The sequence below is a fragment of the Montipora capricornis genome, chromosome 13 (genome assembly GCF_036669925.1).
Source record: "Montipora capricornis isolate CH-2021 chromosome 13, ASM3666992v2, whole genome shotgun sequence".
Classification (NCBI taxonomy): domain Eukaryota; kingdom Metazoa; phylum Cnidaria; class Anthozoa; order Scleractinia; family Acroporidae; genus Montipora; species Montipora capricornis.
This window is the reverse complement of record NC_090895.1, coordinates 38,475,117-38,501,055: the sequence shown is the minus strand read 5'-3', so window position 1 is coordinate 38,501,055 and position 25,939 is coordinate 38,475,117. Positions and strand designations below refer to the sequence as shown.

Here is a 25,939-nt window from a genome sequence, read left to right as displayed (position 1 = left end):
CCACAACAACATTTTTTCATTGTACAAGTTTCTGCGGTCCACTCTTGTGTGTTCGACTTAGAAACGGCTATTGGGACCTATTGGAGAGTATTAACTGCAGATTCTGATACCAGGGCCGAAGCCAGAAAAAAAATATGACTGAGGCAATGTCCGTGCTTAAATTATCTTCGGAAGTATTTTAAGTGTTTACGGTGCATATTACATATTAAAGACAACACTGGAATCACGGTTTATTTTAAAATTTCACGAAACAATGACCGAGGCAAGTGCCTCGGTTTGCCTCATACTGGCTACGGCCCAGGATACAATATGATAAAGCAGTTCCACCCGTTGCATAGTCTAACAAAGGTTAGGGTTAGGGTTTAGGTGTCTCTAACCTGAATTCAAAATATCTTTGTCCCTAAGTTCAGTCCATTGACTCTCATACTGAATCTTTTTCCACGTACCATTTGATGCCTTTCATCTTTCGTTCATACATTAACGTTGACAAAAAGCTTCAAAACTGGACACTTGGATTATGCAAAATGCAAAATGTAAATTCATTATGTAAATAAAACTTAACGTGTTTTGCAATCTTCAGTGACGAAGAACTCTAGGCGATTTCCTCTAAATTTTAATGGTCAAATTAAACAGAGGATACCCAACGTAACAAGGTGACACGATCGCCGATCAGTATCCGTCTCATACGGCAATAACACCTGTATTGAACCCTAATGAATGTGACACCAAGTTGTTTTACGTGCTTGCGAATCAAGCCACATTAAAATAATAAAATAAAACGAAATGTATTCCATTTTAACATTTCTTACGACATCCTCCGCGGCAAAATCATCTCCGGTAGATCGATACCTTTCAACGTAGACAAAAACTGATATTTTTTATGATTAATATTTGAATAAGGAAATGCATTGAAAGGAAGGATAGCTCACCTGAGCAAATCGAGAACGTTTCTACCCGAACCGTGCCTCTTTGTATTCCTTCCTGACACAAAAACAAGGGGAACAACTAAAACAAACAAAAAAAAAAAAAAAACGAAGCTTAAAAGATGTGAGTTCTCGAGTCGAATTTTGAGTTGAGTATAATCTGTTTACATAAGTTTTGGCTTGGCAAAATGAAACCGAAGACACCACCTGAACAAACCAATTATACCAACGTTTGCTATGCCAAATGCGTAGAAAATTTTCGCTTATCCAGTTGATTAAGTGCCCATGATTCCATGGTTATATTTAATATTGTCTCTATTATAATTAGTGTACCTCTTCCTGAAAATCTTCACTTCAGGAGGAGCTTAAACGACAATTGGCCGTTTTTATCCAGCCCAAAATCGCCCAGACCATTGTTTCCTTGAATTTCAAGAGACAAACGCAACTTGATATTGAATAAATTACGCCAAACGGACCAGTGTACACAAAGAACAAGAATTGGTCTATGACATTTTCATTTCAACGACTGCAAGCAGAAATATAAACTTTGAAATATCTTTAAATCATCTTGAATCTTTTTCTGGACGACACCCCTTTTCTTCACTTCAAAACACAACGGAACAATGGAGTATAAAAACCTTAAGGTTTTCTAAAAACATATCCTAAACAACAATGGGCCATTTTCGAAATATGAAATATTCAGCTTGATAGTGAGGCAGTGAGGACAAAAACAATAGAAACACGTTGGAATGAATGTGAAAAATATTTGCATATCATCCACTTTCCTTTGTCTTTGTCCTCAGAACCTCTCTTTCAAGCTGAATTTTAATATATCGAAAAAGGCCTATCCATGACGATGCTGTGCTTTCCTGTCAACGATTCATTGTTTACAGCCATTCGCGTTTACATAAAATGCGACGACAAAAAGATATTTAAAAAAACGAAAATAGTTCAATCTCGCTCAAAATTGGATAAAATTAAGACAAAACTTTGATTTGTCCAATAGTTACCGGTGTTAATGATATCATGAAGAAGGGTTTGCCAGACTTTGGGCCTCAGGCAGTCTTGTTCGCCTTATCAAAGCTAATATAAGTGTTGAAGAGATCAACTGTTTACCTAAACGATTGGCAAAGATGCGCGAAAGATATTTTCTCTATTTTGTTGCCGATATGCAAAATGGATTGGACTCAAAATCGATGCCCCGAGAAAAATTTGAACTTGTCCCCTAATTGTCATCGCAAGAAAAAGTTGTTTTCATTTACTGGAGCTAAAATGGTATAAATTATTTAATAGCTTTCAATGTCCAAAACATGCTTTCCTCGTCGCAGAGGCACTTGGAAACCACAACACACAACAATCTTTTACAGCAACTTCCAAAAACAAAATGAAAGACTCGTCAGCTATCGGAAGACTGATAAGGCTTACTTTAAAGCTTCAGTTAAATTCTTGATTCCAAGCTTATAATCGAGGAGAACTTGTTAAGAAATTAGCCATTTGACCAGAAATGATTTAACTTAAACTATTTTGAAACTCTTAGTTCTTGGACTGAAGATTTACGGTCGACATAATCACACAACTTCCTGGCTAGTTCAACTAATCATTTCCTACTTAACTTTATCGTGAGCAGGAGTGGCCGAAATAAACCGTGGGATGTCACGCGTTCGATTCGTTAATAGAAATTTAAAATAATCATAAAACTGACTAACGAAAGAACTATCTTTCCAATTTTGTATCACGTACATAAAATATTTTAAGTCCTTGAATATGAGTGTACGGACCCTCGAACAATTGTCAGTTATCCCGAATGCGAATCGAATGCCGTGTGCAAGCGACAACGGGATACTATTATCCGAATTGCACCGGTGTGCACTTCTAGACAAACCTTGAGAAGTTACTGAGTTTGTACGGGATGAATCTGAATACACCTGAGGCTATGTTAATTTTAGGGGAAACGTGCCTTTTTGCAATGAAAGTAGGTGTTAGGTTATGTCATACCAATTATCAATTCATTTGAGAGTCGAAGTTGTATGGCAGGGCAATAGTGCCTTGCTGATCGTGTAAACCAGAAATCAACTCACATACTACATCAAATCCAAAAAAATCAAAGGTTGGTATCCGATGAGAGGTGACAACTGGCGTACCCGGAGAAAAACCGCGGGGAAAACCGTAACCTCAACTCAAATGTAACGTTAGGCTCGATTATCAGCCGCTGTTCGGGAACCGAAGCCAGCGCCCGAATTCGAAAGAGAGAGCGGGAAATCGAGCCTAATGTGATGTTGAGTGCAGTGAAAAATCTAATGACGCTGAGTGCGGACTCGAACCCGGACCACATTTGTTGGAAGGCGAATGTTCCTCTAGGCCAACCCTGCTAACCCTAAGCCAACCCTGCTGGCGCAGTGGTGTTGACTTGTTACTAAGTCTGGTCATGACCTGCTAAGGATGGTTCTTCTTACTACTCAAACTGACAGGTGGAAGGTAAGATTTGCCGTTGGATGCTCCGGTTTCAGTCTTTTTAAACGGTTGGCCAATGTGTGAAAGAAGCATTTTAAACTGGCTCGTGTTCACTTATTAAATTAATGCCAAGAAAAGACTTTTTGCTGTCATGAGGGCAGTTTTAACACTACTTTCTGATATTACTCTATCTACACAAAACGATTTTAAGTGTACTTGAAGCACAAGCGTTTCTAATATTTTGTTTTCATGTCATCAGTGACACCAAGAGAAAATAAAGAGGGAAGAGAGGGGATCCCCCATTCATGCCCTTTTACATAGGTAATATGTAGATCGACTACCACGCAGTACAGATCCCAAGGGAACTGGGCAACAGCCAATCATATGTCGGGAATGTGTTCTCTGAGCGTGGGCTATCCACGCGGAACACATTCCGGCCATATGATTGGCTATTGACTAATCCCCTTGGGGTCTGAACAGCGTGGGAGTCGATCTAAAAGTAACTTGAGACATATTACTTATGGAAAAGGGCATGTGTATGGGGGATGCCTCCCATACGCCGATTGGTAGGGCACTGACCGGGGAAATACGATTGTTGTTCTCGGATCAAACAATCGCGATCTTTTCGTACCTGTATTAGTTTGAATCGTCAACTAATTTCGAAGCGGACAAAGAAGCGTTTCACCTGACTAACAGCAACACTGATTTCGACTGAAAAAAAGAAGTAAAAGTTGTTGCAATTGCAATGTATTTTTCACCCGAAGATCAGTTACACCATGATTGCTTCGATATGAAAAAACAAAGGTGATATGGAGGAAAACAGTCACAACAAAAATAACTGAAGCAACACCGCATAGACCGCCTTCTTTAAAACAACATTCTTTAACTAAAATTTTCCATAATTTTGTCTAATGACAGACACGATCGCTTATTTCCATAATTTCCTCACGACTCGGAATAGTTTTGGCCTTCACTTCTTTTTGGGTGTTGACAAGCATTGCAAATAATTTTTTCCTGAGTTTAAACCTTGATCACTAATTTCCCATACGTTCGCGGCTCTTCGCCAGCAGAACTTAGCACAAAATGAGTGATTACCTTATCATTTTCTGACGAAACGATGAGCTATCAAGCTGTAATGCTATCCGAACGATGAGTCAGACCAACGATTTGACTGTCACCTACACCAACTTCACGAAGTGTACACACACTTTGATGGGAAGGAAACTATTGTCGATCGATCCAAGCGCTTCTCATTATGAGAGGTGCTTTCCCAGATATTAAACACTCGAGGAAGTGCAAGGTAATCAGTATGTATTAGCCATTTATAATGGTAAAAAAAAGGGTATTGTTTGATAAACACCGATCTTGTTTTGTTTGAACAACCACTCACAAAGACACATGCGTTTGTTAAATTAAATCTTACTTCTTAATTGTGCGTTACTTCAATTTCCCCGCGGTCCTTGTTTACCGCAAAAACGAAAATTGAAATCTGCTTTAGAAGAATGAAAGGATTTCCTTGTTAACTCATTCTTGTTTTTTCCTAATCTTAAACCAATCATGTGTGAAAACAGCCCCACGCGGTCGAAAAATAGTGAACCTTGGGACTGTCGAGTGGCCCTGAGCAAGAAAGGTGATAAGGTTTATGTCTTCTATCGTTAAGTGCTTGTATTTAAATTTAGGTGTAAACTTCACTAAGTGCATGGAACATTCAAAGTATCATCTGTCATTGCGAAAACACGCTTTAAATGAAATACACCACTTTTAACCATTAATTGAGCAAAACTGTAAACACCCGAAACGAACAAAATCTCGAGGAAAAAGTGGACCCCACGGGAAATAATTAAATCAAAAAGGTAGCAAGCTAGTGCCATTGTATTTTCTTGCATGCCGTACAAAGATATCAACTATACTTGGATGGCGCTTTTGCTATTATTGTGATAACGACTGGGGTACTTTCACTCCAAGAACGCCTAAATTCATCGCTAAAGCAACAGAAACGCATTCAGTTAAAGAGCTACGAATCAGTACCCGGCAAAGTACTCACCAATTGAAAAATAATATCAAGCTATATGGATGTTTTCATTGTCTATTTTTTAATTGCCACGGGGATTTTATCAAAATCAACCACATCGTTTCAATTTCATAAAACTTTCACAAATTTAAAATTGACTTCGAACGCAGAATCACATCACTTTGTTTTCCAAATGTGGAATTGAAGCCAATGTTACATAACACATCGTCTTCGCTCTTTTAAAATTATTGCCGGATGTAAACCAATGCACACGGCAGTCAGTCATCTTGACTGCTAAAGTAGATCACGCACAATTGTAATGATTCCTTCAAAATGAAAAGTCTAAAAAAAATTGACCGTCTTTTCTTGCCGCTGTCAAAACATATCAAGGAACAGCACTGATCGTCCATAAAAATCTGACCAACGCGGTTCAGGTCAATACCTTTCTCTTGACAAAAAAAAAAAACTCTTATGCATATTTGTCAACATCATCAACTGCTTATCCTATAGGACGTCGGATCTCCCACCACTACGTACAAAGTACTAATCTTCCATTATTATCTTACTAAAAGCGATCTGAGTAATATCTCTTTCCCACTGCTTTCTTGGTCTTCTTATTTCTCTTTTCCCATTTATCGTTCTTTCTAGGATAACGTTCCCTTTGAGATGACCCAAATATTTTAGCCTTTTTTTTGCGGTTCTCACAAAGTTCTCTATCCATTCAGTTTTTCCACTTGAAAAATCTCTCAATAAATTGTTGTTGCCTTGTGTCAAGGTCAACAGCAGCTGTAAGTCATTGGCACCCAGTAGGATTCTTACAGTTAAAATTCATATTCACTAGAGTACACTGTACTTACTATAAATAGGAGTACTGAAACGTGAAGTCGTTTGCTCTTTAGTTCACCTGGCATACAGGAAGGGCTTTGACTGCCATTTCATTGCTCTGCGCATGCTTGAGATCCTGAAACGGCGCCCTTTGATTTAACTGAATCAAAATGGAACAAAAGGGAAAAGATGGGAAAGGCTTTTTGGGCCACCTAGAGAATGGACGGAAGACTCCTTGACAAAAAGAAAACACAAGTTTAAGAATGTTTATGTAAAATCGGTGACACGAAGAGTGAGAGAGCACACTTGACAACAGATCTCCGGTGGTAAGAAATTCAAGTCGGTTACAGGCCTGGAAGAGATCCCACCGAGAAGTTTCATTCTCGGTTCATAAAGTGTTAATTGGACAATCGCCACGCCACTCAAAAAAGAAGTATTAACAGCCTATTGTAGCTAATAAATGATCCACCATCGTTAATGGATGGATCCACTTTTCCCATCGTTGCACTTTATATAACGGAATGTATGATATTCCTGGCGTTACTACGTAATTGAGTAGCTTTATACTACTGACAAAAATGATAAATGGGGCATAAAAATATATAAGCGGCAATCGAAACAATCGAGAAAAAAATGTCATCAGAGCGAGGATCTGAATTCTCACATCGTCTTCCGGCGAAAGGGCTCCATCTTTCCTTCCTGCTGCGAGCTACTTCCTTGCAAGTTGCACCGCTGATACAAGTTATAATTATTGCATTTTTGTTTAGTTTTCCTTTTGCCCTCTTACTGTCTAGTCCATATCGTTTGCGCAACTCAACACTTAGGCCCACATGCCTTTTATAACAACGGCATATCAAGTTTATCAGTCGGTCGCAAAGTGGCCGCGAATTTTCGAGAAGCAGTTTTCAACACACGTTCCAATGGGACAACAAGCAAAGAAGACAAATTGTGACGGTGGACTACTGACATATCTGTGAAAGGTATATACGTAGAGAGAAACTAATATCGACCACAAATGAAGAAAGTAAGCAAACAAAGTACAAGGGCACCCAACGAGCAAGCCAAAAGCCTGAAAAGCCTTTGAGAGACATTTCTAGGCTCCTTGTAATGTATGACGACTGACTAAAGAGTTGCTTTTATCACCTAGAAGAATTCGGGAACTCTTCATTTCAGAAATTGCTAGCTGAACGTTACCTTCTAAGAACTTCCAACCGAACCATTTGTTCATCCGAAAACGTGCGGGACTACTTTTCCCTCGCTGCGAATCTTTTAGGTGACCTTTTAGTAAAGAAATCTGTAGCTGTCTGGCAACGTAGAACCGAAATTCTTAGACCAGTTTCACTCTCCCGAACACATATTTTGCCGAAGATTATCGGGGGATTATCGTTGGGTGCCCTGAAAGTAGCTGTTGCAAACCTTTATGATGCTGGTAGTGTTTACTTTTAGCTCAAAAATAACAATTAAAAAATAGTGGAAAGTGAATACTTAAGAAAATGTACACCGAAATTTAAAGCGATTTTTAACTGCCAAAAACAAAAACACAAAACGAAAGTATTTACGGCCCTGGGACGCCATCATCATGAAAAAATTTGCATTGATGTGAACAAAATTCGTGCTGAGGGGATAGGGAGGCCCTTGCCTAAAAGTTTTCTACTGTATCATTAAATAAAATGACATGGCGCTGTGCATTCAGGTCAGTGATTATGGGTCGATTGTCCGTTTCTTCCACCGAAGCAAGGAATCGAACTACTTTGCGTTATTAGCATTGAGACACCGGTTCTTGACGTACAACCATCTAAGATCACGTTGTGGCAGAAGAAACTCGAATAGACCAAATCGGCTAACTCAATTTTGTACCTAATTCAAATCTCCCCGATATATTGGGGCTTTTCATCTGACGTCACGGCGGCCATGTTGATGTACAGAACAATGCTGTAAAATGTCTTGGGAATTTGACTCTATTATTAATAATGATTATGCAAAAACTTGTGGAACCATTTTCTATACTGTTTTGTACACCAACATGGCTGTCTCATTACGTGGATGAAAACCATGGATAAGATTGTTTGTGCATTGTGTTTGTATTACAATGTATCATTCACATTTCGGTGATATGGAAATATCTGGAACAAAATTAAAACATTTTATCCCCAAAGGGTTTGAATTGGGTTCAATAGTTGTGGTTACACACACCTTGGTTTTGGGGCCTTCCGGAGGGTATATAGCTTGGGTTTGGTTCAGCTCAGGTTTCATGTCACCCTCAGGGATGCAGTTACACAGTAAAAGCCTCCCCCCGGGTAATATAGGGATCTTGGTGTATTAGCTACGTTCTGCTTTATGATTGGCCAAGCCACCTCTGGAAGCAGATAAACCGTACTTTTCAGTTCCGGAACTGTCATGGGAAGTTCTTTTGTCCTTTTTTATGTATCCCAATAACCCTGGGGCAGTTTCGGTCTTGGGAAAGCGGTTACACACAAAAACGCCCTTGTCCGTGGGCAAACGCTATTTACCCATGGTTAAAAGGGCTAGTGTAACCACAACTAATACTGAGTTAGCCGATTTGGTCTATTGACGACTGTCCTCCATATGAAGCATTGGGCCCACTTTCTCACAGCAAGAAATCGACGGACCTTAAGCCAGGACAACAAGAACTGCAACGAGGAAGTCTTAACGAAATATAACTTCGTCGTTCTGATCATTTTAAGTTGTTTGGCGTTGAAAAGTTGAACTGGCCGACATCCAAGAATAAAATTAGCATGAACGATGTGTCGGTCTGATGAGATTGCAATTGACAACTTGATTAATCTTCGGACTAGTCGCGCCCCCCAAATAATCTCAAATCTGTTCATTTTACGTCGTTTTCAGGACCAGAACGGCAAGGAAATGCACAATGTAAAAGGCACGCTCTTTTCGGCCATTACATCTTTTGTTTTAGACCGATATCTTTCTCGACGACGACGTCTTTGCTTCAGATTAGCTTCGATACAACGACACCGCAATACAACAACCTAAATTCCTCTGTCCCTCGGGCGTGTAAACAACCCTAGATGAACTTCAGAATCTGTTTTGAATCATAACAAAGGCTTGCTCTCAAGTGAGGAGGCGTTGCTTTGCGGAAATTGGCAAAAATCTAAAATAATGGCTGACTGATCGCGGATTAGTACTTTTAATCCCATGGACCCTTATCACGCGGCGGCCTGTGTTGACCAGAGACAATAAAATTTCATAGGCTGAGCCTCGAGTTCATGTGTTTGGAGACGAGTTTTACCGCGCAAAAACAAAAGTTTCTAGTCCCTCGGGACTCAAGATGGCGGCCAGGTGAAAGTGGTCGATGGGTCCGAGGGCAATTCAGGGTTAATTCCTGTCACAAGCATTCTCAAAGCTTGTACGGAACTGCGCATGTCGTAAAGCGACAAGGGCAAAAATCGAAGTCGTGCTTGATGTCTTTCTTCTAAAGTGGTCGTTCATTCCCGTAAAAAATGTCAATAAACTTAACTGACCAGTAGATTCAGTCAACACCTACTCTTAGTCTGCATCAACAAAACGGGAAGCCATTGCTAACAAAAAATTTAATCGTCAACAATTCTCAACGACACACTTCGTTCAATCAGCAAAAAGTGATTTTTCCCTCGTGATAAAAGAAAAGATACTCTGTCTCAGCCAACTAGCAGTACGTGATAAGCAATCATTTCATTGGCTTCCGGAAAATCAGTTCAGTCCTGCAATGTAGAAGAGTAGTGACAATACTTGCAGTGTTAGCTAGCGTAGGTTTGTTCCTTGTCCGAAACAGCACAAAGAATAAGAGTCGACTCATGTACGGAATCAGTACACGAACTACGGTTGGCCAACAACTTCGAAACAGCTGTCTGCGTCTGCTTTCTAGTTTGAGCACTGATCATGTTTTTATTCAAACACAGTTTACATTTACCTCAATAGCACTAAGTCTTCATCTTGCATTTACTTCAATACGGAGTTAAACAAACGACGACGCCCACGACTACGACAACACCACAAAACAATAATATCATTGGTTAAAAGGGCATAAATAATCGTGCTGCTCGTAGAGCACGGATTTTAGCAAGTATGTTTGGGGTCTTCTGTATAACGACGTGAAATCACCAAATTTGAGGGTTTGACAACAAGGTAAGCATGCAAAAGGTAATCTTTCATTCTCTCTTTTCACTCTGAAACCGTTCGTATCAATTCATTTTAGGATACTTCGTCCATATTGCAGGACGTGAAAGAGACTGAATAATCGCGAAAGACTTATGATAGAGCCAATTTTTATTTTGAGGTGACGTTTGAGTTGTCCGTCGCATTCGTAGATCTTAAGGTCCGTAATGTAGAATCAACCAGAGGGTCCAAATATTCTGGCTTTTAATTTCAGTCCAAATAATCTTCTCATAAGCAATGATTTTTCTCATTTGTTCTGGATTACTGAATTATATAAAGCTTATCACAATCATCTATGAACTCCCAGTAGTTATCTCTATTTTGGTCTTATCTTTCCCCAATCCCACTGAATCGTTCTAATCCAATACCTCAAAATTGTGCCCGTCATTGTTGTGAAAGACTTGCTCAGCTTTCCAAGGGAGTACTTGATCCTAATACAAAAGGTCAGCCAAGGATGTGATTTCAAAACATTAAAATCCTATGGTGCCACGACCTAAGAGATAAAGGGTAAGGGTATAAATTAGCCTAGCACGTGAGAATCCACAAATAAACACTCAACATTTGCGAGTGCATTTTTTCTTAGTGCAAGTATTTTTCCGCCGCAACATATTCACTTCAACAAAGAGATTAATCCTCAATCAATCTTTTAGTCAATGATTGCATTGGGTTTTGAAAAGGATTAAGAATTTTGTAACTATTAAGGACTATAAAACTCTCAGTGACGTATCTCAGTCTGCAAGAAAGTTAGATGATGAAGGTTAGACTTGCTTCAGTTAGTGTTTTCTCATTGGGTATCAACCCACAGTGGATTTCTGGAAGGACTGTAAATTGAGCACGCAATGCATGGTTTCCAGACAAGAGAAGCTGTGCCAGAAACGACAGCCACTTCTCGTAATTTTCTTAAAACATTATACAATGAGGCTATAACACGGGATAATCAAAGTGCCGTTGTTGTTTCAGCCTCACCCTTAGGCTTCGACTGATAAGCGGCAATTATTAACTCAGTCGTCCTTGATAATCGCACGGATATTGCAACAACTTCTTCCAACAATTGTTTATTATTGTCTTAAAATATTACCCACAACGTTCCTTTCATTCCTTTGATAACGTTATCTCATGGAAATGGCAAGGCACCATTTGATGGGCTTGATACAAAGGTATGCACAAGAATAAGTCGCTCACAAAGGAATTGGTTTAAAACGCGAGATAAGATTAGTGTGTTAAATTTAATAAGACACACAAATTTTCTGTTTCATTGTAGCCGTGAGCGTCTTCTGGAAATCTTTTTTTCAACGGTATGTCTCGTGTAGTCTCTCCGAGCTTATCATTGAACAATTGAGTGTGGCCGAACAAGAAACTTTCCCACTGCCATCACCATACACGCTTTCGTGTCTGGTTAATTCGACAGCTGTGAGTACCAACCCGAGCATGAGTACCCAATGTGTCAAGAAGGTATGAAACCGTTAATAAGATGTACTCATGTACTCAACTCAAAGGTGATCGAATAAATTCCTTTCGCTCCGCGTTTCAGATGTTTTGACGCAAACAAACAGCACTCAATTGCGTGAAATTCTCCAGCAACGTTTGCAAGGCATAGGGCAAAAAGAGGGCAGGTGTGTTACGATTCGACTCACTTGCCAGTTCAATTGCTTTCTTTCCTGTTTTATGCGAAGAAATCGCTTCAAAAAGAAATCCAACCGGAATACTGTCGCTCTTGATAAATGGCTATAAGGTGAAAAAAGTGAACAAAAGGCCCATCTTAATTTATTTTTTTATTTTTTGACAGTAGGTTGACTTTGGGCAGCTAAATACGACGCACGTTGTCTACAGTTCAGTAGGTATTGATCCTGTCTGACTTGGATTGACTCCTCCATGTATTGAAGTCCGACATCCGCGATATTAATTTTTCAACAAAAACAAACAAGGTATGGAATGTAAGAGTACTGGACCATGGTGATTACAAGTCTTCCAACGAATTCTTCAAACGTATCTGTCAACCCCACTTTGTTACTTCCATCAAGCGACAGTGAAGAATTTAGAGTGGTTAAACTTTTTCTTTATGCTGTGATTTTTGCGGTGAGTGTTATCGGCAACGTACTTGTCTGCATTATTGTTGTAAGGCACCGCAGAATGAGGACAATAACCAATTATTTTGTACTGAACCTCGCTGTAGCTGACTTAGCAGTGACTTGCATCTGTATACCATTCGATATCCCAGTCCAAGAAAACCAATACAGATGGCCATACGGGGCATTTCTCTGCAGGACAATTTATCCACTTCAAACAATGGCAATGTTTGCCTCCATTTTCACGTTGATGGCTGTGAGTCTCAATCGTTTCTGCGCCATTGTCTATCCTTTTAAAACTCACATGACAAAGAGACAGGCAAAGAAAATCATTTTGGGGATATGGGCTTTGTCTTCCATGCTTGTGATACCCTATAGTTTCGTTTTGCGACTTGATGAAGAAACCATGAGTTGCGAGGAAAAATGGCCAGATGATGTCAATTACCGAAAAGCTTACACCCTTTCGTTATTTCTCGTGCAGTACGTGATTCCATTGAGTGTAATAGCCATTGCGTACTTAAGAATTGCGAGAGAAATGCACAAATGTGTCCGGCAGCGAAAGACATCGGCATCTGGGTGCCACACAGCTCTCAAACGCTCTCAGCAAATGGAAGGGAAGAGAGTTGTGCGAATGCTCGTAGTTGTTACAGTCCTCTTTGCAGTTTGCGTCCTCCCGAACAACATTATGTGGCTATGGCTCGACTTTGGAGATGGGAAAAATTACAAATATTTTTGGAATATGGTTGCTGTTTCTAATATTATCCTTTTTGCAAACAGTGCCGCAAATCCAATTGCTTACACCATTTGCCACGAGAAATTTAGAGATGAATTCCGTCGCTACATATACTTTTCTTGCGGTAGTAAAAAGAGAGGGGCGAAGATAGAGAAGAGTTACAAATCATCAAGATCGTCGTCTTATGCGAATGGACTCCCATTCAACCATCCCACAAGTTGTTATTCAACGGCGTTGTCGTCTATTCAGTTGATCCTGGAGAGTGGAGATTTGAAGCGAAAATTAAGTCGATCACCTGAGACGGATATTTGACCTCTTATTTTGTCCTTCAAACCTTATAAGATTGTTGCAAATAGGCCATTTCCGAGTTCATGTCTGCCTCCTCTTCAAAGCGAGTCTAAGTGCGAAGTTTTTGTGATGATGATTAGTTTTACTTTACATATGAATGAAATGGACCTTTCCATGAAGTCCAAGTCTTTTCGTCCACTATTTGGGAGTTTAAGCACGAAAATACAATCTGAAAACGTAACTTCGTGTTAAAACTCTCGCGATCATTCCACTTCCTTCTGGATGTAAATCGTGCAGCAACTCTCCAGGAATCAAACAGACTGACGGCATGAACGGCTTCCGAACAGAAAACTGGGAATTTATTGACAGGCGTTCACATCTTCCACATGACTCTAGACTTTGGTCAAATCAGGTCGTTGTCAGGAAGAGAACGGCAAAGAAATGTACCAAAATGTAAAAGACACGCGAGGGGCGTGCAGTGTTTTTGCTCATTGAAACCTTTAATTTTTTGAGAGTTTTGAAGCAAGCAACCGTGGACAATCTTCCTGTCGGTGTACGTTGGATCAGTGGCTTGATCTGATCGGCGTAATTACAAGTTGAGAAACTAAGGACGTGCAATTAATTCCTATCGAAAAAATATTTTTTAACAGAGACTCGATCCGTAAGGCCAGGGAAGCTTTTTTAATTTCAAAAGGCAGGACAATTAATTTCAGCGGTCTTAATATCCGCGAAGAAACGTATCAGATATCAGTTTATTATTTAGAGTCATTTCCGTTATTTTTCCGTTACTCTTAATATTTGAATTCAAATTCGTTGTAGCTGCCATGTTTTATCACATTTTTTCCAGTATTACGTCAACATCCATCTACTATATATATGTACATAGAAGCAATTCAATGTAAACTCTCATTGTACCTGAAGAAGGCTGGTTTGGCCAACCGAAACATAGTACACCACTAAAATCAAATCTACGTTGTATCGGCTCTTGGTTAAAATATTTAGTTTTTAATTTTTTGCCGTCCTCCTGCTTGTCATCTTCGCCGTTGCTAATGGGGTAGTGCCATGGATTGTTACAATAGTATTCATCTGGGAAACAAAGGAGACCTGTTTACCAATGGCAAAAGAAAATTAATGGCCAAATTTTCTTCAACTGAACGGCTATTTCATCTCACAGAAACCAATCTCAAGTGTTTTTGGTTACGCGCAGCCAGGATTAAAATGAACGCCACCTTGAAAATGTCGGGCCGACGTTTTCAAGTTTTCTTCTTGCATCTTAGATAAACTCCGTAATGACTTAATGTGACTCACTTTTCTTTTAAAATTTAATCGATTTTTATCTCACTGCGGTAACCCAAAAGCAATTTAAGAATGAAAAAGTCATTGAAAAGTGATTTAGTAAATTTATGGTCAAAATAAAAGGGATAATTGATTGATTGATTGATTGATCAGTTTATTTACCCCTCTTGCAGCTACAGCTGAATTACAAGGGCACCAGCAACTATATTATTGATATTTATAACTACAAAAATTGCTCATCCGTTCAGTCCTGGCAACTATTTTAACACTGCTATTTACAACAGAGCCAGAGCGAACCATACCAATGATTACTGCCCCTTTAAGCCAGGGAGTTTAAGAAACGACAACGAAAACGCCACAAATCAATAATATCTTTGTTAAAAGAAAAAAAATAATCGCGTTGCGCGTGCGTCGCGCCTTTTACCACATATTTTAACGGTACCCTGCATGACAACGACGCAAAATCATCAACTTTGAGGATTGGACAACAACGTGTGCATACAAATGTGAACCTTTGATTCTCTATTTTCACTCAGGAACCGTTCGTATCCACTTTACTTGTAGGATTCTTCGCCTACATCTCACGACATAACCAAGTTGGACTAATGGCGAAAGATAACTTATAATGCAAGATTAAATTTTGAAGTGAAGTTTTCGTTTTTGTCGCCGTCGTAGATCTTTATATGGGGACCTTTTAAGATCTAAGACAGCGACGGCAGTGGAAACGTCATTTAATATTGCAACTTTATACTTCTTAAAGTGTTTCGTGATTATTCCAGTTTGTTTAATTTCCACAAACTATCCAAACTATCCAGGAACTCAATTGGGAGGAACAGTGTTGAAACTATGAAAGAAAATCAAAGATTTGCCTTTGTGCGCTCGCGTCTTCCTTAGAACGTTTTTATCCGTTTTCTTTGACGTTCTTAGCAAATGTACAACGAAGAATGACCAATTGTCAAACTGTATGGTCAATTCACGTCGTTGTTAGAACAACAACAAAGTGAATATAATTGGATTCAATCTTACTTAAGCAACAGGAAACAGCAGGTGTATGTAAATGGGGATGCCTCTGATTCATGTCTTGTTTCTGGTGTACCTCAAGGATCGATTCTAGGACCTTTGCTGTTTATTATTTTTATTAATGACCTTCCAAAGACCTCACCTTTTTTTTCTACTAGATCATGCGCAGATGATACATCTTTAACTGCTTCTGGAAGTGATCTTGACAGTTTATTGCGTGAAATTAACAATCACTTGCCAGCTATTTATGAATGGTTATGTAGTAATAAGTTGACCTTAAATTTGACAAAAACAAAGTATATTATTTTTATGCCTCGTCAAAAGGAAAGTTACAATCTATATCCACCGTTAATTGTAGCAAACGTTTATTTAGAGAAGTCCTCTTGTGTAAAATATCTTGGTGTGTATATTGATTGTCACCTTACTTGGCATGACCACATTGATTACATATGTGCCAAAATCAGCAAAAATGTTAATATGGTTAAGTTGAAGCGTCATGTATCAAAAGCGACTCTTGTTAGTCTGTATTACTCCCTTATATACCCGTAGCTTACCTATGCTTGTACACTATGGGGTAATAATTATAATGCTCCAGTGTCTCAAATTGTAAAATTACAAAACAAAGCTGTTCGTGTTATAAATGATGTCCCTTTAATGGAACCAATAACTCCACATTACTTATCCTTACACCTTTTGAAATTTCCTGATATTGTTAAACTGAATACATGTATGCTCTTTTATATTTATTTTCACCATGAAAAGTTTCCCAATATACCTGTTTCATTGGTATCTCTGAGCTACATAATTACAATACCCGCAGTGCATCATCCAATCAAATCTTCATACCTTCATTTCGAACGTACCTTACAGGAGATTTTGCCCCAGCATTATTGGATGTTTCTTTTGGAATAATATCCCGGATTTCATTAGGGACAAATCATCTAAAAAATTATTTAGAAAAGCACTTTTGCGCTGGTACCTTGCTCAATACTAATGAAACTTTACTTTTTTCTTTTTTTGTTTTAATAAAAATCTCAAGTCCTTTTGTAACTTAAAGGGGAACAACATTAGTTTATCTAGATGTGCCCGTCTCCTCTCCTTCCAATATACCATGTCAAATAATTTAAGTTGTTGTTATTTGTATTGTTTGTTTATTTATTTATATTTCTTTTTTTAAACCTATATCCACTTAATTATGTATTATTTAGGGATTGGAGGAACAAATAAAATAAAAAATAAAAAAATAAATAGTGTTTCTCCAAATTTTAGTTCCAGGACAGTAAAGCTAGTTTGAGAATTACAACAAACTAGAATTATGACGAAATGAACCAGCCCTTTTAAACCATCTTTTCGTTGAAATTGGCGTCGTGGATCATAAGAATCGACGACGAAAGCAGCAACGATAACGGGACAAAGCAGTAGAGTAGATATCTGTTTACAAACATTGCTGTTGTTATTCAAATGTGTCAACCACAGGAACAAAAGACCCTTTGTTTCGACAGCCAACAAGGCTCTGGTTGACACATTAATGACAATAGGTGACATCAACGATATCTTTCCTATAATATTATTGGTTTGAAGAGGAAAAATTGTTCTGCTCTGCAAAACAAAAACGTAAAAATAACTGAATTTACGGTTTTGACGCCGATGTGAGCATTAAACAGAGAATCGTTCGTTCTCTGTCTTTATTTCAAAACCAACCATGCCAAGCCAGTGATTGGCCAGTTGTTAAGAAATATTTTCGACAGAGCGAAGTTATCATGATCTCTTTCGTTGCCGCAGCTGTCTTCATTTCTTGGACTCTGCATTAATAAAGCTACACCGTGACCTGAAGTAATAATGCATGTTCATGGCCAACAACCCTTGACCTCTCCGATATCGGCGAAATGCTGTACCAGTGTTTTTTTTATTCACTACAACAAAACCTAATACTATCTTAATTACATTGGAGTAAGTTGGCCATTGCTCTTACACCGCAAAGGTCAATGATGGGTTTCAGATCTAGATCGAAGCCCGGAAATCGATGATATTGTCTGTGGGTGAAAGATATTAAAAAAGCGATCGGCAAAAATTATTTTTCTTTGTTCTTGTTTTCTCAGCATTTATTTAGTAATTTGCTTGAAATTTGTCACTCTCAATTGAACACTTGCTAGAAGGACTATTAATGCCAGTTACAATCGACGGTTAAACGTGTGTGGCACGCTTATTTTTCCTCGTGAAACCAATGATATTGGTGCATTGTGGCCTTCAGTTGCCGAAGCCGTCTTTTGATTGCTTACACTCCTTAATGGTGCATTTGTTTGCCATCCGGCTTTGAAAAGGCACTACGAAAAATACTTTTTCGGTTATTGCATGGTTTGGTCTGGAAGCCGTAATTTTTCCGACGACTTAAGCACACAGACCTGAATCTGTCATTCCCTATCAAATGAAAAAAACGTTCCTTTCTTAGAAGCATGTACAAATCTTAATCACAGCTAAAAGCATTTGCTGTTGACACAAACGTGTGCATTTCATATATATTTACAGGTGCTTATTTTTCCTCGTAAAACCAATGATATTGGTGCATTGTGGCCTTCAGTTGCCGAAGCCGTCTTTTGATTGCTTACACTCCTAAATGGTGCATTTGTTTGCCATCCGGCTTTGAAAAGGCACCACGAAAAATACTTTTTCGGTTATTGCATGGTTTGGTCTGGAAGCTGTAATTTTTCCGACGACTTAAGCACACAGACCTGAATCTGTCATTCTCTATCAAATGAAAAAAACGTTCCTTTCTTAGAAGCATGTACAAATCTTAATCACAGCTAAAAGCATTTGCTGTTGACACAAACGTGTGCACTTCATATATGATTTACAGGGTAGTCTCCCAACCCTGTTAATCAACAGGGCGTTTTGCAATATCAGTACCTAGAATAATAAGGGCTGTTAATTGCGATCATTGAAAAAGAGTTAATTAAGGTTGTTTTACGGTGACTTACTTCGAAGGAAGGTGCCAATTCAAGTTCGTTAACCGCGCTACTGCAAGGTTTCACAGCATGTTTTCCAGGTGGGTTAGGGTGGCTTCCAGTCCATTCAAATCACATTTCCCACGTTGTATAAGGTTAGACGGGGTGGATTAATCCTGCGTAGCACTCCACCTCGTGCGACGTGCAGTCTGTTGACATCAGAGTTCAGGAGTTGTTTAATCTCTCATATGTTACTTAAAGCTAACACGTATGGAAGTTACCAGAGCTAACTCTTGAAGGCAAAAAAAGCAAACGACTCATTTGGTATTAACATTGACATTGACATTGATCGGTGCACGTACTAGCTAGGGTAAAATTACCTGAAAATATAAACACAAACGGCCGACTACCAACCTAGCACTTCAGCAAAGACAGGGCAATTTCGGTCAACACTGAATGATTCAGTTCAAGTTGCACACCTTGTCTTAAAATAATGGCCCTATAATAAATTAGAATTTTTAAGTACTTTGTAAAAGTACGATCACCTTGACTATGAAACCTAATTCTTAATTCAAAGCTGATTTACAGAGTAAAAACAACTGATAACGACCTGCGTGGAAAGGGAATGACAGCTTCGGTTTCCGCACAGCTCTAAGTACCATTAATACCTGATAAGACTGCGTTTCACTAATGGCCTCACTGCACAATACATAGAAATATTATATTTGTCCAAATGATGCAGCTTGCAATAGAAACTGAAATTCGGCACTTTCACATCGACTGGGATGAAACATCTGACATTTTTTATATCTCACACTTCGTTTTCACAAAGTGGAGCTAGAGGCTATTCCTGAAGGGGTTACGTTTTTGCAAACGTTGGCCGTGTAGCACTTTATATTTCAACAGAATTAATTATTGTATGGTAATGTGAAATGCTGTTTTCTACCCATGTAAACCATGTAAGCGTTAACCCTACTAATGGAATTGGGCCCACACAAGGACAGAAAAAACCTCTGACCAGGGTGGGAAATGAACTCGCACATGGTTTACACTTGGATAGAAAACAAACTTACCCTACCCTACATAGCTATTCCTGTAAGTTCAAAAGATGTCTATACCGTAAGAGTGTCTTGCATATTAATAGCAAGAAGCTCGAAGTTTGTTACAGTCGGGCAAATACCCTTGTAGTCGATAAAAACGCATTCGCTAAACGTACGAAACTTTCAATACCGAATACGAAAAACGAAAGCGTTTTACTTATTTCCGCAAATGACCAAAGGACTGGGGCCTGTTTCTCGAAAGTCCCGAGAACTTTTCGGGCCCGAAAAGCCAGTCGTCAAACTGCAATCTGCTTGTTTTTAATAGCTGATCCTTTAACATGTTTTTAATGTAAGAAAAACTAAGAGGATTGCGAAGTTTGATGGCTTGGAACCTCGGCGAGGTAAAGAGATAAAGAGAAAGATATAAAGATATAAAGAGAAAAAGATAAAGAAGAGATAAAGAGAGATATAAGAGGTAAAGATATAAAGAGAATTGTGGCACCCGAAACAGGCCCGAAAAGTTTCGGGACTTTTGAGAAACAGGCCACTGGTCTCGCTGCAAAAGGAAAAAAATTAGTTTTGAGAATATTAATAGCAGCCCAAAAGAGGTCCATAACTTTCTAAAATACTAACTTCATTGCAACGAATATTTTTGTTCTTTTCTTTCTTGTTTCCGTTTATTTAAATTGTCAGGTAAGAAGATTCATTATGTGCAAAACACGTCCCGTCTGAATCATTTCCGTGACCGAGTTGAGGCAGGTGATCTGAACAGAACAGCGCTTTGTTATTGATATTGAAAAATGGACTTCGTCATGCTATGGCGGACAAAAACGGTAGCGATAAATATAAATCCTTTTACGACTCGATAACGCGGTTATCTATTTACATTTCGGATTATCAAGAATTTTTGTTCACGACGGAATGAATCACTCAACCAATGAAAAGTGAGCGAAATAACAACATCAAACAGATTGGGAGATATTGCAATGCCTTAATCCCGGTGAAGGTGAAGCTTCTGGAAATGACTGGCAACCAGCAGAGACTTTGCCCTACGTTTTTCGCATGCAAACGGCGATCGAATACACACTGAATATATTGAATTCATTCGCAAATATTCATGAATGAAAGGAAAGCGATTCTGATGTTTTGTCTTAAGCCACTGATGTACCGATCGACTGAAAAGATAGAATAAAACCAAGACATGTGACTAGTCTTCAACAAGAATTCTCATTTCTTTTGCCCCAAACTGAATTCGACATGTTTTTGGAAAGATGAAAAGACAAGAAGCATTATTCATCCAACTAATAATATGGAGGTGACCTTTTTTACATTTAATGAGTTTTACGGTGAAAAACACTTTAATCGCATGGCAGCTGTCCTCATGCGTGCGTGTTACGCTACGACAATGATTAAAAATTCAATGAATAAATTTTCAGAAGACAGATAAACTGACAATGAGCAAACCTATCAATTCAAATGCGAGGTATCAACTTCCTTCGAAACAAAAAGCTTTTTCCTTCAAAACCTCTCAGACCTTCATCCTCTGTAAACTGAACCGCATCTTTAACCAAATTACCTCTAGTTGAAGCTTCAGCATTCCTCAAGGCGGCTCCGATTCGGAATTTGCGACCCAAGGGAGCAAATCAAGTTGCTGGCCGTGTTTTCACGACAGCCAGCGTTAACTCGTCGGAATTTTCGGTTGTCACTCGCTACGCGACCTGAAAAACCGCTCGTGAAAACACGGCCACTGTGATTAACCTGGTAGGTGACAACAGTCGTACTATGACAGTAAGTTTAACGTACGTGGTCCAGGCATCAGAGTACACCTTGGACCACGGATGTGTGAAATTTCGAAAATTTTGAAGAATATTTCGAGAACACGTAATTACAAGCCCTGAAAAGTTATTTAGATAATCTACCATTTTACAACTTAATGATTAACTTAATTTCGTGTACCCATTTAATTACAATTCGCTACATTACACAAAACGGAAGACATTTACAAAACGTTTTACAATTGGATAAAAGGTTGAAAACTCGTAGAATCAAGTTTTCTCGCGAGTCCTGAGGAAAATCAACCGAACTAAACAATAAGTAACGTCAAGAACATTACGAGTAGTTATGATGATTTAAAAGAATTAAGCTGATGCATACCAAAAACTCTTTGAGATTTCCTCTTCAGTCAAAGACGCGACGGAAGAAGAGCTAGACAGTAAATTGACATTAACTTAAATAAATTATAAATAGAACTTTAATAGTACATGGCCAAAAAAACGGAAAACTGTCTGATATTGGTTTCTGAATGAAGTAGGTAAATCAAATCATTTTGCCCATTCAGATTCGTGGCAATTGGTAAAATACGCTGCCAAGACCACAGTGCGCAAAACCAGACTGTTTGCTCGACGACTCGCGAGTCGTGGAACAAATCACATATTAGCATCTTTCAAATTTTCTGATTCAGGAAGGTTATCACAAGAAGTAAAGTTATTATACTTTCAATTCTTAAATTTGAGGGTTGAACTGACTGGGATGGAAAGTCGGCTCGAAACTTTGTAGTCAGGAAGAGATTCATTGGTCTGTATTCACTGAAATCTCCTGACCCCAGTTGTTCAAACGATGGATAGCGCTATCCACCGGATAAATCACTATCCAGCGGATAAAACACTAGCAAAACCAATTGAGTTATCCAGTTGACAGTGATCCGGCGGATAGCTCTATCCATCTTTTGAACAACTGGCCGGGGCCTGAAGCATAACTTACTAATGAAACTTAAGCCCGCGGTTTACACCACAGAAAATTTTTGGCACGGCTCCTGTGAAATTGGCACGGGTGCAAAAAAAAAGAGCACAGCAAACTTTGTTTACGCTACACCATTTTTACTGTACCAAAAATACCGTACCAAAATTTTTGGGCCCACGGAACTTCTCATGGAGCCATGCGCAGTTCAACTATAATGAAGAACGTCTACGTGATTTTGGTGGAGAATGAGCTGCCATCTTGAAATGTACTTTAAAAAACCGCTAACCTATGTGAATTAAGGCTCAAATTTGGCCCTTTAAAGTGTTTACACTACTTGTTCTATCCGAACCGTGCCTATTGTTTCAGTACCCGTACCATTTTCATCCGTGCTCGGACTACCTCGCCGAAGGTCCCAGCACGGGTAAGAATTTTGGTTCGGCACGGATGAAATTTGGTACTGACGGGTTGTTTACACTGCAAATTTTATCCGAGCCGAACCTTTTTTTTTGGGACCCGTGCCAATTTCACCCGAGCCGTGCCAAAAATTTTCTGTAGTGTAAACCGGGCTTTAATGACACCATTGTTTCACGCGCTTTTCACCCCATCTATACCCCTAAACTTTCAATAAATAAATTTTACAGTCCGACGCACCTTACCGTGGCCACGTAACAAAGGTTTTTTTACAAACTGTCCGCCAATCAGAATGTATGAATTTTATTGACAGTCACGCCTCCTTGCAAAGTTCGCACAGTTTTATGTTGAACATCGTTGCATGAGTTGTTGAGTTGACGTATTTACACGTAATTGTCAAATGTGAAAATCTGTTGGGTGGCCACGGTAAGGCGCGTTGCAGTGTAAGAGCTTTTTACCACTTTTACTATTGAAAGTCTACACCGACTTTAACCCATCAGGGTTCTATCTAGGGTATTTGAGGGGTAGAAGCTTCCCCCCCAAAATGCCCAGCTTCCCCCCAAAAATATTGTTATCATTACAGTATATAAGTAACTATACCGGAAAAATCATCCAGACGCTACGAGATCAGTGCACATGAACTTGGCAAAGGTAGCCGGTGACAACAGCCACTGTTGAGCGTTCCTTCAGCGCCATGAAGCTAATTAAAACAAGGCTCCGCAGTAGGCTCGGTGCGGATGCACTTAAACACACTATGCGCATTTGCATCGAAGGTACTGACCAGTTGTCAGATTACGTCCTGGAGTCAGTGGTTGATCATTACAAAAGTGTAAAGAAGCGCAAACTGGCTTTGTAATTCAATTCAATTTCAATTCAACTTTTTAAAGAAGGAAAGTACATTTAGATCCTGTATTGATCAGGGAGATTTTCCAAAGATCAATTGCCATGATTTGTTTACCAGTATTTTTCACACTCGATTAGACGCATTGTCAGTTAACAGTCGCATCTACCGCGGTCAGTTTTTATTTACAGGTTTACAGTTATCTAGAATTTTGCAGTAGTTACGAGCATTGGTAAGAAGTGGGAAAGTGCCGTTGTTGAGTTTATTTATTTTATTGACGTACTAACAAGTCAACGAGTATGTATAAATATTTGTGGAATTAGACGTGTCGGGTAACTCTTCTGTTCACGTTCACAAATATCGGAGCTCAGTTTAACATTGTCAGAACGTGATCACGACTAAAAAATAAAATAAAATGCTACTGTAACATTTTTCAAAATTGTGTCTCAAAATGCACCAGATTGCATCTCAGCGCATATTCATTTCAAAAATTTTCCTGGGGAGCATGCCTCCGGACCCCCCTAGGAAGCTCGTGGCCTTCGGCCACTCGGGACTTCTCCCCCAAACGATAAATCCTAGATAGAACCCTGCCTATGAATATTAGGCCCGATTCAAACGTTGCACTTCTGCCATGTCGAACTTAATTGTGCCGTATTTATTTCATGTTAGACCTGTTGTATTTTGGTCAGTGGAAATCGTAAGAAAAACTTCGCACTTAGACTCGCTTTCAAGAGGGGGCAGACATGAACTCGGAAGTGGCCCATTCGAGACACGGCAGAAATTCGACGTTTGAATCGGTGCTTCAGATGTCGCACTTCTGCCATGCAACCAGGTAATCTGGTGACGTAATTCGGAGGACTGGGGAGAAAAATTTTAACGCCGTATCCCACAACCGCGCTCGGCCTTATTTTCGAATTCAACGTGGCAGAGGCGAAGTTAGATCTCGTCGGGTGTACTTGAATGTTCATTCAGTAACAGGAAATGTGGTAGACACGGAATGATCTGTTGAGTTTTGGCGATGGAAATACTGCAGGGAGTTTGGAAACAACACCTAAGGCCGCGCGCGGTTGTGGGATACGGCGTTAAAATTGTTCTTCCCATTCCTCCAAATTACGTCACCAGATCACCCTGGAAGGGACCTTACGAAAGGACGACAAGGACACCAAGGAGAACCTTGTCTAAGGCCCGGTTCAGACGCCGTACTTCACATGAACCGAATCGCGCAAATTCGAATTTAGACCGACCCAAATAAATTAATCCCGGCTGAATTGATTCAGACGCCGAACTTAACTGCGCCGACATTAATTCACAGAAGCATACTATGACTGAAGAAACTTGCAAAGTTGTAATAAATTCTGCATTTGATTCGGCTCATGTTTGAAGTATGGCATCTGGATCAAAGCCGCTCCACAGCCCGGCGTAATTCCCGGCTAAGCCAGGCGAGAAAAATTACTTAGCCGATCCGAACTAGACCGGTCGTTGAGAACTGATTCAGACGCCCGTATTTCACATGAACTTAATTCAATGAATTCTATTCGGCTCATGTGAAGTACGGCGTCTGAACTGGGCCTAAAAATATTATTTCCCGTTATTGTAATAACTTCGTGATAACTCCAAGTCGTTCGGAATGAAAAGTGTTAATTAACATTGTGGGAATAAAATTGGCATGAAAGGTGTGGTTGGTTGGGAAGAAAACCAAATTATTTCGTCAGGTTCTCGTGTCCTCTTCACGTCATTAGGGAGCTTAAAGCAACGACAACGTCATCTCAAAATATAAATTCGCGTTATTGTAATCGCTTCGTTACTATTTCAACTTTTTTAATATGACGGGGCCGTGGTAGTTCCTCAAAAATGACGCTTAATTTAGGGCAGAAAATGAAAATTTATCCTCAAGTAATGTCCATAAAACCTCAAATTTGGCTATTTCACGTTGTAGTTTTGCTGACGACGGCAAAGAAATGGACAAAAGTGAAAAACAAACGTGCAAATTTTTTTGACGTTCTCGTTGCCGCCGCCGTTGCCGTTGCTTGAGCTCCCTGTTGTCAAAACGAGGGCGGCAAAGAAATGTACCAAAATGTAAAACGCTCGTGCAGGGCGTGAAGAGCCTTTGTTTTTCTTCATTAAGCCCATTGTTTTGTGGTGTTCTCGTAGCCCGGCGTCGGCGTTTTTTCGTAGTAGGG

General features: G+C 39.4%; 3 protein-coding genes across 16 annotated transcripts in view; 2 read left to right on the top strand and 1 right to left on the bottom strand.

Annotated features, from left to right (window-relative positions):
- LOC138028888 (neuropeptide FF receptor 2-like) overlaps window positions 1-19,306 on the bottom strand; it is a 23,259-nt gene extending 3,953 nt beyond the window's left edge. The window contains exons 1-6 of one of the 10 annotated variants that reach the window (XM_068876518.1): window positions 19,109-19,306; window positions 18,762-18,937; window positions 15,929-16,061; window positions 10,752-10,876; window positions 6,243-6,370; window positions 930-1,005 (exon numbers count right to left, since the gene is read on the bottom strand). The gene's annotated coding sequence lies outside the window, so the exon portion shown is untranslated. Of the gene's footprint in view, window positions 1-377; window positions 839-929; window positions 1,006-1,256; window positions 1,600-4,005; window positions 4,086-4,469; window positions 4,636-6,242; window positions 6,371-10,751; window positions 10,877-15,928; window positions 16,062-18,761; window positions 18,938-19,108 lie in introns of those variants that run through there. The other 9 variants (XM_068876516.1, XM_068876517.1, XM_068876522.1 and 6 more) reach the window with 9 other exon arrangements.
- LOC138028887 (orexin receptor type 2-like) lies at window positions 6,887-15,922 on the top strand. Of its 4 annotated transcripts, none has more exons than XM_068876515.1 (2): window positions 6,887-7,190; window positions 12,173-15,922. In XM_068876515.1, the coding sequence occupies exon 2, from the start codon at window positions 12,334-12,336 to the stop codon at window positions 13,492-13,494; it is 1,161 nt and encodes a 386-aa protein (XP_068732616.1). In that variant the 5' UTR covers window positions 6,887-7,190; window positions 12,173-12,333; the 3' UTR covers window positions 13,495-15,922. The 4 variants fall into 4 exon arrangements, with proteins under 4 accessions (XP_068732616.1, XP_068732613.1, XP_068732615.1 ...); XM_068876512.1 differs by having other exon boundaries at window positions 12,170-15,922; XM_068876514.1 differs by lacking the exon at window positions 6,887-7,190 and adding an exon at window positions 11,503-11,835 and having other exon boundaries at window positions 12,170-15,922.
- LOC138028890 (RYamide receptor-like) overlaps window positions 18,747-25,939 on the top strand; it is a 13,552-nt gene continuing 6,359 nt past the window's right edge. Inside the window, exon 1 of one of the 2 annotated variants that reach the window (XM_068876528.1) lies at window positions 18,747-18,829. The gene's annotated coding sequence lies outside the window, so the exon portion shown is untranslated. Of the gene's footprint in view, window positions 18,830-20,467; window positions 21,530-25,939 lie in introns of those variants that run through there. The other variant, XM_068876527.1, reaches the window with a different exon arrangement.

Excerpts from the sequence above, each read along its gene's own strand:
- LOC138028887 (XM_068876515.1), top strand. The coding sequence starts at position 12,334 with ATGGTGATTACAAGTCTTCCAACGAATTCTTCAAACGTATCTGTCAAC.